Source organism: Salvia splendens, chromosome 12, assembly GCF_004379255.2.
Source record: "Salvia splendens isolate huo1 chromosome 12, SspV2, whole genome shotgun sequence".
Classification (NCBI taxonomy): domain Eukaryota; kingdom Viridiplantae; phylum Streptophyta; class Magnoliopsida; order Lamiales; family Lamiaceae; genus Salvia; species Salvia splendens.
In genome coordinates, this window is record NC_056043.1 from 2751051 (window position 1) to 2765953 (window position 14903).

At 39.4% G+C, this 14903-nt stretch overlaps 2 protein-coding genes across 3 annotated transcripts; one reads left to right on the top strand and one right to left on the bottom strand.

The window, feature by feature from the left end:
* The first annotated feature begins 3552 nt into the window (after nucleotides 1–3552).
* Nucleotides 3553–6886, top strand: LOC121757272 (putative uncharacterized protein DDB_G0290521). 2 transcript variants are annotated; one of them, XM_042152806.1, is made up of 6 exons: nucleotides 3553–3785; nucleotides 4072–4246; nucleotides 4571–5152; nucleotides 5649–6093; nucleotides 6190–6271; nucleotides 6362–6886. In XM_042152806.1, exons 1-6 carry the CDS (start codon nucleotides 3756–3758, stop codon nucleotides 6563–6565), a joined length of 1518 nt encoding a protein of 505 aa, XP_042008740.1. In that variant the 5' UTR covers nucleotides 3553–3755; the 3' UTR covers nucleotides 6566–6886. The 2 variants fall into 2 exon arrangements, with proteins under 2 accessions (XP_042008740.1, XP_042008739.1); XM_042152805.1 differs by lacking the exon at nucleotides 3553–3785 and adding an exon at nucleotides 3876–3984.
* Nucleotides 6887–6987: 101 nt separating this feature from the next.
* Nucleotides 6988–12299, bottom strand: LOC121757271 (auxin response factor 6-like). The gene is made up of 15 exons (XM_042152804.1): nucleotides 11542–12299; nucleotides 11357–11449; nucleotides 10753–10868; nucleotides 10544–10642; nucleotides 10409–10465; nucleotides 10156–10314; nucleotides 9980–10064; nucleotides 9763–9853; nucleotides 9507–9671; nucleotides 9309–9431; nucleotides 9153–9228; nucleotides 8923–9070; nucleotides 7723–8819; nucleotides 7435–7625; nucleotides 6988–7338 (listed from the first exon to the last, which is right to left on the bottom strand). The coding sequence occupies exons 2-15, from the start codon at nucleotides 11397–11399 to the stop codon at nucleotides 7134–7136; spliced, it is 2655 nt and encodes an 884-aa protein (XP_042008738.1). The 5' UTR covers nucleotides 11400–11449; nucleotides 11542–12299; the 3' UTR covers nucleotides 6988–7133.
* Between the last annotated feature and the right edge of the window lie 2604 nt (nucleotides 12300–14903).

The window sequence follows — 14903 nt, forward strand, 5'->3', positions numbered from 1 at the left end:
CGAGGTTTCGGAAACTCTCATTCAAAGCCAGGGAGTAGGGCGGGGTAAGAAGAAGGGCAAGGCGAAGAAGGTCGGCGAGTCGTCGCAGCCCCAAGCCGAAATCCGGGGCCGGAGGAAGTGGACAGACGCGGAGAACGTTGCGGTTGCCAAGGCGTGGGTGAGTGTCTGCGACGATCCTCTGGTTTCGAACAACCAGAGGATCGTCAACTTGTGGGCCAAGATAGCCGCAGCCTATAGGGCATTTTGCCATGAAGGGAGACCGTGCACCGGGGAGGAAGTCCGGAAGTGCTGGGACCGAATCAGGGCTGGCGTCTCACGATTTTCTGGTTTGTACGCCAACGCCCTCCGCATGCAGACCAGTGGACAAACAGAGGAAGACTGCAGGAGGATTGCGGAGAGAGCCTACCCCGATCCGGATAAGAAGTACTATGAGTTCACCTACTGGAACTGCTACGTTGTGCTCAACAAGTCGGAGAAATTCAAGGCAGGAGTCGACGCTGGCTGGCCGAAGAGGCAGAGACTGAACTATACCGGAGATTATAGCGGCAGCAGCGGTGGTTCGTCAGACCTCCCTGAGACGGCCCAGGAGGTCCCGACTCCTCGGTCGTTCGGTCGCCGACCTCGCCCGGTTTGGCAAAGGCGGGCGCAGCAGGTTGCGAGGGGGGGCACCCCGAGTTCCCAGGACGTCCATTCGGCATCCCCCCTCGGCATGTCTACCGAGGAGCTCAAATTCTTCGCGCGCCAACAAACGCGCGCTCAAATGGTGAAGACCTTAGCCGACTTCCAAGCGGCGGTGGACCCCGAGGTGAAGGATTTTCTTCGTGTATTGCTCCAGAGCCAGCGTGAAGAATTGGAGGCGATGAGGAGGGACACCGACGGGAATAGCCGCGGCGTAGGTGGCGACGGAGGCGGCGGCGATGACGATGAAGAAGGGCTGGGCGACGACGGAGACGAGGACGGCGGCGATGAGTGATTTTTTTTTATTTTTTAAATTAATGTACTTTTTAATTTTTGTACTTTTTTATATTATTGTACTTTTTTTTAAAAGTAATGTACTTTTTAAATTTTAATATTATTATTCGAATTTTCCGTATTTGTCTCGTAAATTAGATTCCGTATGTTGATACAAGTGTAAATTAAATTATATAATTGTTATTAGTGATGTGGATAGGTAGTGTGAAGGCTATGTGAGGGCTATTTGATGTCCAGTTGATGTGGCAAGCTGATGTGGCAGGAGAATTGTAGTGCTGATGATGTGGCAGTGTGAAGGCTATTTGATGGCTATTTGACGTCCGTGCTTATTGGAGATGCTCTAACTAGTTTGAAAATTAAGTATTCCTTTGGTTAGTTATTAGATAATTTATGCATTTAATTTATTGCAATTATCAACTACACAAAGCTTTTTTTATTAGTTTTAATATTCGTATATATTATTACAATTATTAATAGTTCAAAACATTTTGTTGAAGGATATTAAGGTTTAGTCAGTCAAGTTGGAAATGGAATATTCATTCAAGAAGCTTCATTTTTTTTAACTATTCAATTCATGTCGGATATAAACGTATTCTATGGATACTTAAAAAACATTGTTTTGATTATCTATTGGCAATTGAAACATAAAAATGAATATAAGGGAGGGTTTTGGCAATTGAAACATAAAAATGAATATAATAATATCACACATCGATGTACACAAAGAGCTTAATCCACTATATAAGTCTCATGGGCCTTTCCTCTTATTACCAATTGGTTTTAAGATGGAACCCATGGATTTCTATCATGATATCACAGCGGGTCGCAGACTGTGGGTCATATTTAACTGACCCAACAGTATAACTGAGCTGAAATCGAAAAAATGACCGACCCAGCAGTATAACTGGGCTGAAAATTTGGGCTAGTGGTTCAACCGATTGAAAAAAAGATTGGACCGATTGTCCAATCGATCATAAAAAAGTCCAACTGGACCGATTGTCCAATCGATCATAAAAAAGTCCAACCCCTCCAAAATTCACCTTGAAGGGTTTGAGTGCGAAAACTCCAACCCCTCCAAGACCCCCCTTGAAGGGTTTGAGTGCGAAAAGTCCAACCCCTCCAAGATTCACCTTGAAGGGTTTGAGTGCGGGAGGGTGTTGGGTTTGGCAATTGAAACATAAAAATAAACTATATAAGTATCATGAGCCTCTCTTCTTATCACCAATTGATTTTAAGATGGAACCCATGGATTTCTATCCATATCTATATATTTTTCTCCTTTTGTTTTCTCATTTCAATTACTGTTTTGAGTATTATCACATTTACACGGATGAGACAATTACAAAAATTAAAACATTGTAATAAAGTATACTGTATCTTTTCCCCAAATCTTATGAGGACTAATTAGAATCTCCACCATTTATAAGTTCAATTATTTTTTTTCCATTTTGAGTAACTGGATCATAGTTAAATCATTAAAGTTGCATTTATTGTAAACTATTTCCTCCCTCCGTTATTATTTTCTTTTCGATCTATCCATTGTTAAGTATTTCATTTTAATTTCAATTTCAACATTTTTATTAAATAAATCTTACATTCCATGAACTCATTCATTTATGATTTATTAAATATAATATTAATATAGTAGTAATAAAAGTACGACCTAAAACCAATTAATTTTTTTCATCACATATCTTTTGAAGAGTCATATGATTACTTAGAATATGTGGTGGTCTAATTTGGAACATTTATTTCTAATAAATATAATAATATATAAATTTGAAATCTATATTTTATTTACATTTTCAATAAATTTTCTTTCATACATCTCTTAAAACATGCATTAGAGTCAAAAGTCAAAACCCATTAAAAATTTTCAACCATATTTTTTTTATAATATTACATAATCTCTTAAAATTCATAGCAATTTAATAAATCACAATCCATTAACTTTTACCTATCTTTTATACCACTATTAAAATATGCATCAAGTTAGTAATATAGACTTTAAATCGTTCAACGAGTTTATTAGAGCATCTCCAATAAGAATAGCATGGCCATAGCCCAGCCACAAACTCCACATGCTATATCATCAGCACTAAAACTCCTTCTGCCATATCATCAGGACAAGCCAATAAACAAAATTGTTAAAAACAAATAATTAACATTCACACAAAATACGAAATTAAATTTACGACACATATACGGGAAAACAAGTAGTGCAAATGAAAATGAAGTCCAAATCGAGTATATATAGCGTTTCAAAAATTAAATAAATAAAAAAATCCGGCTCGCAGATCTGCAGCCTGCAATGGCGGCCAGGAGATCGTCGAGCGCTCGCCGTTTTTCTCGCCGATTTAGCGCTTGCCGGCTGCAATAGTTCGGCGAGCGGACTGACGAGCGCCAAGAATCTGCTAGCCGGTGCGCTCGCCGCTATTGGAGATGCTCTTATAGACAAAAAAAAGGTAAAAAAGCAAAAGAAAAGGAAGGACCCAACGAAGAAAATAGCAATACATGTTTTCAAATTAAAAAAACATAATCGAAAATAATCGCTGAATTAGTAACAGTCAATAAATCGTTAAAAGCTCGCCAACATTTGCCACCAAATTACACACTCTCTCTCTCTCTCTAAAACAAGGCTTCAGATTTGCAGAGCTGTGACCAAAAAGAGCTTTGGCTTCTTCTTGGGTAGCTCTCCTCTTTCTCTCTAGCTAGGCCTCTGTTCACGCTTTTGCTGCGTCTCTCAGTAAAATAGAAACCAAAAATAGTAGAGAAAGAATCTAATGGAGTACGAGCGGATACACAAAGTTCAGGTATTGCAATCACATCTTCTACCTAAATCCATGCATTTAGCTCCAACGCCTTATCCCCTTGGAAATTAGATTTTTGTGATCCAAGCACACCAATTGCTCGATTAATGTTTCCAGAGAAAATTACAATGACGTTTCAATGAGATTACTTAAATGGGAAAAAAAGCAAATTTTGCACCTTTTTCAAGTCTTCCACAGTGGGGTGGTGCCGTGTGTGTGTTGAATTCTCTCAATTTGGATTTTTTCTGTTTATTGAAATTTTCGATTTTATATTTGGGTTTTGATGCAGACTGGTATTTTATCTCCGAGTAAGCTGAGGATGAAGCTTATGGGGCCGCACCATCAAAAGAAAAAAGATGGATCAAACAGCAATTCTTCGAGAACATCTCCTGCTAGGATGGAAGATTCAGAGTTTGTCAAGAACAGCTTGTTGGCAGCCGAAAATGAGGATTTTGGAGAGGAAGGTTTGATGAGTTTTCCCTCTGATTTTTCCTTTCAGTTATCTTGTTATTGGTAGATTCAGATTGCATTTATTAGTCATCGATCATTGATTTAGAGCTAGTGTGGGCCTAGGGGTATTTAACTGCTTCGATCTCTTTTTATTGGCTCTCTCTGAAGCAGTGACACAGTTTCTGCAAAATTTGGTAAAATTAGTTCAAGATTTTTCAATGTGGAAGGATTTGGAAACATAATTTTTTTTGGTGGAGTGAAGAAGCAGTTTTAGTGCTCGAAATTGTAAAGACACCCTTTTGCTGATTTTAGACCTGCATTCTGTCTTCCTTTGTCAGTGTCGAATTTAGAGGTCTTGCAAGTTAAGTCAGATGGAGTTACCTCGGATGCTAGCCAAGGAAATGCGAATCCGTTGCAGTCGAAGGAGCTCGGAGGAAAGGATAGTGGCGACGCTAGTCGTTTTAGAATGCAGCTTCTTTCGAAGGGAGATACCGGTAATTCAAGTTCTGTCCACCCGGTTAGAATGTGTGAGGATGAAAATCTTGATTATGACAGCACCTCGAGCTTCGAGTTCCACAAAGGGGAGAGGTCTCTGCACCATTCGATGACAAGATCGTTCTCGAGGCCAATGTCCTCGAAATGGAATGATGCGGAGAAGTGGATAATGAACAAGCAAAATGTGCAATCCAATATGTCAAAGAAGGCCAACATCCAGAATCAGGTGAACAGGCAACCAGCCACAAATGTGGTGAGAGTTGTGCCAGAATCTACGAGTTCTGAGAACAAGCCATGGGTGAAGAGGGTCGATTTTTGCCAATCTGCTTCGCAGGTGGGAGTGGGGTGCCCTGAAAGTAAGGATTTATCTGAGGTAGATGATTCAAATATGCCTTGCACCAAGACTGTAACAGACGAAACAACAGGTGATTATGATGATTCGACTCTTTTGTTTAATTTGAATGTGTGTTTATGTTTTCATGTTTTTTGCCTTAATCAGCTTGAATTTCCACTCTTCTTCTATAAAGATAATGATAACTTAGACACCTTTGTTAAGCTTTTCAAAATTTGAAGGTCTAACTAACTTTGTAATTAGTTAGGTTGAGACATATAACTAGGAGTAACTGTTCGTGTCGATATCAGTAGGTTGGAAAGTTCGTTGTTTTGTTTTGAAATATGCTTATAATGAACTCAAGAAGTTACACAAGAAAGTTGTACCTGCTAGAATATCTCACTCTTTGAGCGCGAAGTGACTGGTTCTTTTTTTACTCCTGAATGATTCTGTTGCTGCTGCTGCTGCTGCTGCTGCTAATCGTTCTGCTCTTGTTGAGGAACTAATGAAATTAAGATGTGTGTTAGAAACAATAATGGTGTGCATTTTGTGAAACTGTTATGCTTATTTGCTTCTTCTGATGTCTGCAGTTCCCGCCATAAGGTCAGTGTCGATGAGAGATATGGGAACAGAAATGACTCCTATTCCGAGTCAAGAGCCATCGAGGAGTGCTACACCAGTAAGTGCAACAACCCCACTCCGCAGCCCAACATCTTCTATACCTTCTACTCCTCGGAGGGGGGAGCCAGCACCCACGCCAACGGAGCACCCCATCAGCGATTCCACGCAGAACCTGGCTGAACATGCTAAGAAGGAATTGTCTGATCAAGAACAAAAGCTTAAAACGAGAAGGGAGATTGTAGCCTTGGGCGTTCAACTCGGTAAGATGAATATTGCCGCTTGGGCAAGCAATGATGAGAAAGATAAGAGTAATTCTGGGAATGAAGCCATAGACAACGATGAGCTCGCACAGATTGAGTATGCAAAACGCTCAGCAGCCTGGGAAGAAGCTGAGAAAGCTAAGCTTGCTGCCAGGTTCTTACTTGAAGCTTATGCTCTGTAGTTAAACTATTGAAGCTATATTTTTCCGTAATCAAATGCAGTTTTGAACTCACCCGAACTTGATTTCAGATATAAACGTGAAGAAATAAGAATTCAGGCATGGGAGAGTCAGCAGAAAGCAAGGCTTGAAGCTGAAATGAGACAAATAGAGGTAAAGGCATCTCACCTCTAATTACTGAAAATCCATGAGCACTGTTTTGCATCAGAATGAAAACTGATGAAAAAAGATAAACAAACTCAGGCACAAATTGAGCAAATGAAAGCGCAGGCTCAAGCAAAGATGGTGAAGAAGGTAGCAATGGCTAGGCAAAAATCAGAGGAAAAACGAGCTGCAGCAGAAGCTAGAAAAAACCAACAGGCTGAAAAAACTGCGTCGCAGGCAGAATACATCCGCCAAACAGGCCGTATCCCATCTTCCCCCTTCATCTGCTGCGGTTGGTCATAACCAAGCCTGGACATTCACACGAGCAAAACTTGGCACCAGAATATGCAGAACAACGCACTCCGTGGGAATAAATATGTCTATGTTAGAATCACCATTGTGGTAGTGCTTTTCCAGCATTATTCTCACCAATCCATCTATGTATCTATTGACAATCAACAATTTCAAGCCTTTGGATTGAACTGCAGATCTTTGCAGTTATACATGCCCTCATTCACACCCTGTGTATAGTTTTGGTGTAAAATCTGTCATTTTCTTCTCATAATTTGCTATCAAGTTGAGTTAACTTAAACTATTAGATTGGCTTTTCTTGTTTTGGAGTCAGTTACTGTACATTCTACAAAATTGGCTAAATTTTGTTTTTTTAAGAGATGTAGAATGAAAACTAGAGCTATTTCAAGATCAATTAGTAAGAGTTCAGAATATGGGAAGAAAACAGAGGGTGAAGTATATACTATAATAAACTTACAGTAGTATATTAGCTTCTATTATAAAGTTTTTTCAAGTTAGAAACAGAATTTCTCTTGCCTACGAGATTCAGACAATGCTAATATTACAAGCAGATATCCATTCAGAAATCAAGACTTCCAACAGACGGTATACCAGTGCTCATGCTCCTCGCCTCTTGCCGGTTTCCATAACCATCACAACCGCCATTTTGGACGGGCAACCTCTGAAGGGGGACGGAGTTGAGAAGTTCCTGTCCCGGTTTCCCCATCTCCTGCACCTCTTGCGGCGACAGGATCTTGATGCACCACACACTGTTTACGAACTCCCTGAAATAGCACGAGAATCAGAGTGTTTTTGAGGCAACAGAAGATGTATATACATTGCATATTCTGTTATGAATGCGAGTGAAATGGATAACTCACTGCCAGGGGTCGTCACCAAGAAGAAGAACATCGTTTTCACGGTCCACAAATACAAGCTGCCAGCCTGATCTCAACGGATCTTCCAATTCGCCTTCGAGGCCAAACATCTGAGCAAGCTCACTTCGCAGCTCCGGATAGCTGCTGAATTTGGTGATGTCAAGCGACCTTCCAAACGAGCCAAATTTGTGAACCTGTGGAACATTGGATATCGACTTGGTATAGGATGGATGGATAAAAATAATACAAGTGCAAAAGACGAACATGAGTATAAGGCTTCGAAAATATTACCTTAACAAAGGTTCTATGGGGCGGATTGTTATTCCCTCCATTCTCGGTAGACATCAACAAACCTGAATCATCAATGCAACTGCTTGAAGTCACGGTAGGGTTGAGCTGGTAATCAGCACCAGAGTTAGTCATGTAGCTGGAAGAGGCGAAGGCCATGGCGTTATCAGTGTCACCAACAACTGCTTTAAGGTTTGGCATCCCATTCGGCATGAGAAGGGAGGAGGAATCTATGTTAACTCCAAAGAGGAAGTTGTTGTGGGGATCGTTATTCGCTTCTTGCCCCATCAAGCACTCTCTGCCAGGAAAAGGAGGCAAAGTAACAGGATTGCTGGTTGTGTATGCGTTCGAGAGTCCTAACTGATAAGCCTGCGGCGTGATACTCTGGGAGGAGAGACCACTGGAAAGAGGATCGAGAGCCACCCGCTTTTTCGGCCAACCACTAGAAGATAGCAAGTTGCTTGATCTCGACATATTAAGGAGGTTGGAGGCCTCGTCCTGGGTGACCGAACTCAACAGGCTGTGTAGAGGAGAACTCATGTTACCGACAGGTTTAGAGTTTGACTCTGAAAAGCTCTGCTGCATGGAAGACATCGAGTGCATAGTCGGAGACTGTAGTTGAGAGTTTGATGACAACTGCGTTTGCTGAGGATCAATATCATGCTGCGTCTGATTACCGTGTTGTTGCTGGTGCTGGTGCTGGATCTGTGCATCGTTGAACGAGTTTTGCTGGAGCAGTTGTCGCTGGAGGAGGTTTGCGTGCGACATTGCCTGAGACTGACCTTGAAGGCTTTGAGCAAAGGGAGCGGAGCAGTGAGACTGCTGCATATAACCTGCAGAGCTGCTGCCAACGGATTGGGGCTGCTGGAATTGCATAACTGAGGAGAGCATCTGTTTGGAAGGATCCACAACCCTTATATCCTGCATAGCTGCAGCTGACATGGCTTGATAAATATCATTTTGCATGCTGAGCATTGACATATCGAACCTTGGCTGCATCCACGGCGTGACACCCATCCCTTGGTTCAGGCATTGCATTCCACCGTCTCCACGAAGCCACATGAGGGAGGGATTTAACCCCATCTCATCAGCCTTCATCCCTAGGTACAACAAACAATACGGATTTTAGAAATACGAGAACACACGTGTGTGAGAGCGTGATGACAATGTCATTGTCGATACAGTTAAAATGAGGAATTCTACCTGCGTATGAGGGGAGACCTGATGGCCAAGGCCGCTTCAGTCGTAGAGGAAAAGGCGATGGATACATAGGGAACGTGGTTAAAGGTTCGATTTCCCAAAGCGAAACTCTCGGCTGCCTCTCCCCAGCTGTTGACTCGTCCCAGCCAACCTTCATCGATTAGAGAAGTGGGAGTGGTGAATACTATGAAGTCATATACGAGTTAGTAGGAGGCAGAGAACGCGTAGCATACCTTGACCGAACGCCAGTGTGAATTTAACCACCTGACAGGATCCGAGTCGCTTATACCAGTTATCGTGCCCATGTAGCTGGAAACAAAAACATCTCAGAACGAATGCAAAAACTTGTCAAAAAATGCAATTCTAGGCATACAAATGTCAAAACATACCGACGGACACTAGATTCCTCTGTTTCAAACAGCATACGGAAGCGCATCCCCACGGACACTCGAGTATGGTGCACTGCTTTTATGTATTCAGCCAGAGGTATAACAAATTCAGACGGACTTGCCCTGAATCAAAATTGGTGTCAGTGGAATCGAGATATATGAAATGATTCAGGAAGCTATCTCGAGGAAGCAGCATACCTGGGATTATAGAATATCGTGTAACGGCTATATGTTGCAGCTGCATGAGAAGCAGCAGCAAGCAAACCGAGATGCATGCTATCACTGGATAAAACTGACGAAGGCATGACTGTTTGGGGGCGGTTGGCACGTCTAATGCCTAGAAGCAGCTGATTCTTGTCGTTCCTGATCAAACAATGCATAAACGAACCAGGTCAGGCGTCACGGTTCAAGAATTTCGCACAAGACATCACCACGTTCTGGAGAAAGTGTGTACCATATGAAAAGAACCGAATCTCCAGCAACGAGCCGTTTAGCACTCACAAAAACACTCCAACCAGTTGTGAGCAGATGCCTCTTTGGCTGACCTGAGATTAGTATTAAACGAATTTTTAACATAAAAGATCTTATAATCAAACTTTAAGTGAAACTAAAACATCGATGTAAAATTCTAATCATAAAAACCAGATGTTTATATGTAATTTGGAACACACCTCGAAATATATGTCTGAATTTCCACTCGTTGTTATGCAGATCACGGGCAATTAACTCTTGTGCCGGGGGTTGCTGCGAAAAATCCTGTACACAGGCATTGCATAACTATAAAGCCAGACAGCGAATGATAAAAACAGACTTTTCTTGAAAATTTCAAGAACCAAAAAAAGTTTACCAATGGTGGGAAGACTTTTTCAGCTGCCCGACGTGGAACTGAGAAGCCACCATGAGTACTCGTGTCACTAGCTGTCAAAGTTTTGCAGAAGTAATTGGTTGGCTGTTTGCTGGCTGCACCTAAGTCTGCTGGATGGAAGGAAATCTCTTTTTGCTCTTGCTGCAAAAGAGCATAAAATAGACTAGGATGAAACCGAATTCGTCTTTCCAAACAAGAATAAAAGATAGGAAATTAAGGAGATTAGTTGACATACTGCATTTAGTGGTTGCAAGGTCATTTGAGCATACACCTCGTCCGTCTCTATGTCAGCCTGGTTAATGACAAAACATCAAGCTTCGCAAACAAGCTCAAGCGAGTAACGCAGACTTCCAGATGTGAGGCAACTTACGTGCATGGTCACGTTATGAAGCTGGCAAATGAGCTGAGCAGGTAAGCTCTGGTAATTAGGCATCTGAGCATCGGCTTCCTTGTTCGTGGATACAGCAACCTGTTCAGCACACATTGAGAAACTATGAGGTTCGACAAATTTTTGGTTACACGACGCCATAGTTTGATACGGAAGACTATGCTCTCAAAGGTGAAATCGGAAACAAATACCTGCTCACTGTGTCCCTGAGGAAAATACACCACATGGCTTCCGACAGATGGGAGGGAAACGAGAGGGCCGGCACAGGCATGCCAAAGTTCAGAATTTAGGCAGCTCTTCTCTCCTCCTGGCCGAATTCAAGGAAAATCATCAATAATTAAAAACAGTTAGAATCGACAAATTTGACAAAAATCATCAATAATTAAACAGTTAAAATCAACAGATTCAAGAAAATTCTTCAGTATTCTAAAACATATGAGGAATTAACAAATCCAGCTCAATCAACAATGCAAATTAGACAAAATGGGCCAAAAATTAACATGTAAGACCACAATTCTTTTGTAGTATAACAAAATGGAAAGGGAAAATGGTCAACACACACCAGAAAACCTCAGCACCCAAAAAGACAAGGAAAGAAGAGAAAATTCAAGAAAGAGAATCCAGTTCTTCTTTTGCAGACTTGAATGATTATTAATTTACAAAATTAACTTAGAAAAGCACAAAACAAATGAAATTCCACATCAACTTTCTCCACACTATGCCAAATCTCAGAGTTGAGCAGAGCCTCAAACCATAACAGTATACAAACAAAAAGGAAGAAAAGGGAAATCTTACCTTCAGGAGACTGCTGATTCAAGCAAGCAGACAGTTTCATCATGAAGATTTAAACAATACAGTTGGAGCGAGCAGCACAAAAAACAGCAGTAACTGCAAAAACAAAACAAACAGAATCCAAATATATCATGAATGAAAAAATCCCCACAACTCTCAAAACTCAAAATAATTCACCTTCCATTTACCTCCTTTCCACCCCAAAATAGCATAACACATGCACTTTATCCTCTGAATTCCACCCTCCAAAAACTCAATACATAAAACAAACTCCAATTCTCTACCCCCTTTCTCCTCCAACAACTTAATTATGAAAAATTAAGCCTTGTTTCATGAAGATAATAGGGCCAAATCCTAAAACTTTCCACTTCAAATGAAGAAAACCATCAGTTCCTATTTCTTCTCATATAATTCCCTCGATCACAGGAAATGCAATTGAGAAATAACCCACCAACTAAAAACTATTCTTAGCTCAAGCACATATTTCACACCAAGAACTCCAATATCCAACAAAATCTGGCTCCCAATTTAAAAAACAGACAAACTTCCAACCCTCTTCAGATCTCAGTAGAAGCTTCCAAAGCCCAATATTTTGATTTTCCAAGCTTTTCGGCTGGAAACGAAGCGTGAGCTACCAAGCTAAAAAGGGTGTATGATCAAATGCTCAAAATCAAAGCTTTTCAACTCCACCAATGCATGCGCGTGCACCGACCACCACACACGTACTTTAAAATGCTCCGTAATACACACTCTTTGATACCACTCCGGTACTCCCCCTGACTACTGGGAGTGTTGCAGAATTACTATAAGAAAGCAGTGGTATACTTATTTGCTTATTCTTCATGTTATATATGGGTTTCTCTGCTCCAATCAGTCAAATATTCAATATCACCTTTTCCCATTTCTTCAGATGTCACTTTTAATTTAGGCGACGGTGGAAGAGATAGAGAGAGAAAGTGTGTCAGAAACTATTTTAATTCTCAAAAGAATGTGGTGGGAGCTGTGGACCATGCAATAATTATTCTTTTGAACATGTGAATTACTTTTCTAACCTTTTCGCTTTTTTTTTTATTAATTTTCAAAAACACATTTAGATTAAGAGCATTTGCAAGGGTGAGAAAAAAAACCGAATATCTAACTAAACAAAATCGAAATTTTGAAATTTGGTTCGTTTTTTTCGATTTTTCGGTTTGGTTTTAAAAATACAAAAATTTTAGTTTTTTTTCGAGCGAAAAAAATCGAAAAACCGAATTATATTTTAAATATAATATTATATATTTATTCTATTAATTTAATATAATATATTATATATATAAAATATATATTCTTTTAATATATTTTATATAATATGTATTATATATATTCTATTAATTTATATTATATATTTATATTCTATATATAAAAAATAAAAAAATATATATATACATATATATTAATAAATAAATTATATATTAATATATTATATAAATTCGGTTTTTCGGGTTTGGTTCTGTTTTAGCAAAAAACCGAACCGAAACCCGAATGCTCACCCCTAGCAATAGGGAAGATCGCGCGGCTCGCTGGAGCTCCCCCACTGTGGGTGATGGGGACAGTCACGGGGAGGGGGGGAGGACGGTTGGGGTGACGATGGAGGGGCATGGCTTCGCGCATCCGCCGCGGCGCCGGAAGTGGGGTAGTGGTATTTGATTTTTTTTTAGTTTCAAATTCTATAAATACACTCCGTTCATAACTTTTTTTGCTGACATACTTTTCCTCCATTTATTATATTTTTAATTTTTAAGTAATTTTAAAATTTACTAAAGTATTTTTTAAATATTTGTAATATTTAATGTTTTTAATGAAGTAGTTTCGTAATATATACCGTCTCATAAATTAATTTTTAAAGTAAAACAATGAATAATGTGGGTTAAATGTTCTGGCTTGGGAAAATAGAGAGTATATTGTAGGAGTTGTGTCTTGGGACAGGAATGGAGGAAAATATTGACGTGGCGAGATCCTCCCATTGTAAATGCCCTAATCCTTGATAGTATCTCCATCCGCTGCCAGAGTTCGAACATACTGATAAATTATACACGTAAATGTGTGTACATATATGGCATTATAAGGCATTGGAATGTGTTGCGTGTACGTGTCCATGAAGAAAAGCAAATGCTAGTCATTTTAATATTGTAAAATGCTAAAATTGGTCGCATTTTTGCATGGGAGTTGAAATAATATTAAATACTAAGAATTATGAAATAGATAAAGTTACATGAGATATCAGTTAGCTTATAAAATGCCACGCAATGTCGAAGCCTCTCATATGAACAACACGTCTCTCCTTAATTTACTTTTTTCTCCAAAATTGATAGGCTAACCGACAATGAAAAATATAATAGCAAGTATTATGTATGTTACTCATTCGAGGGGGATATGAGATATAAAAAAAAGAAGTCGAAAGAAAATGGGGGGAACTCGGTTGGAAGAAAAATGGAAAGGAGGGGAGATTCACAGGAGAATATTTCTGTTGATCGAACCGCCCAGTTAAATTATTATCGAGGTGGGTATACATCACATTTTTTTTAATTTTACATGCATTATGTGGTTAATTGCTACGTGTTAAATTGGAATGAATATTTGAATTATATAGTATAATATGATATGAATATATGATTGGTGCAGTGGATATATTTGATATATTGTAAAGAAATTATTTGACAAAATATGATAGAAATATGTAATTGGTGCAGTTGATATATTTTCACATGATTTTGGAATTATATGAATTATATGATTAAAGAGGAGCTGTGACGGTCTTGCTTTGGATCTGAAATCATATTAGGACATTCGGATCAATCACAATGGGACCGTCGGGTCAATCATATTGGGACCTACGGGTCAAATCATATTGGCATATTGAAAATCCCGGGCAAATACCTGGCTTGATTTGTCACAGAATAATAAACTGGACAGAGATGCATATGCATATAGCTGTGATATTATTTATGATTATTAATGCTTATGATTATATGTACTGGTTGGAGAATATGTTTGATAATTGTAATATGAAATTAAAGGTGAAATTTATTGTGACTCATAGATATCATTGATATAAATAGATGTTGGTTTTTGAATATATCTGATATGAGTGTTTTATTTGACATACGAATTAATAGCTTTATAAATTTTTGGGATTTATTTATTTTAAGAATAAATGTAAGAGGGGTTGGGGTGTGACAATTAAGTGGTATCAGAGCAAGGATAGGATCTCGCTGGGGTAATCTACATTAGAGCATATCATATTTTACATGTTGGTCATAAGTTGCATTTTTTTTATTTGACATGTCAGGAATATGAACATTCCTGAGCATCTCTCCATGGGAGAGAAGAGTAAGCTTTCACTTAATTATATGAGTATTTTATATATCTATAGTATCACATTCATATCATTACTGAACATCTTACTTGGTGGTAAAGAAGTATTTGTATGAATGGTAGTTTATAGTTACAATGGATTTTGTGAACATAAATCTGAGATGTGTGTTAGAGTAAGCTAACATAGTCACTATTG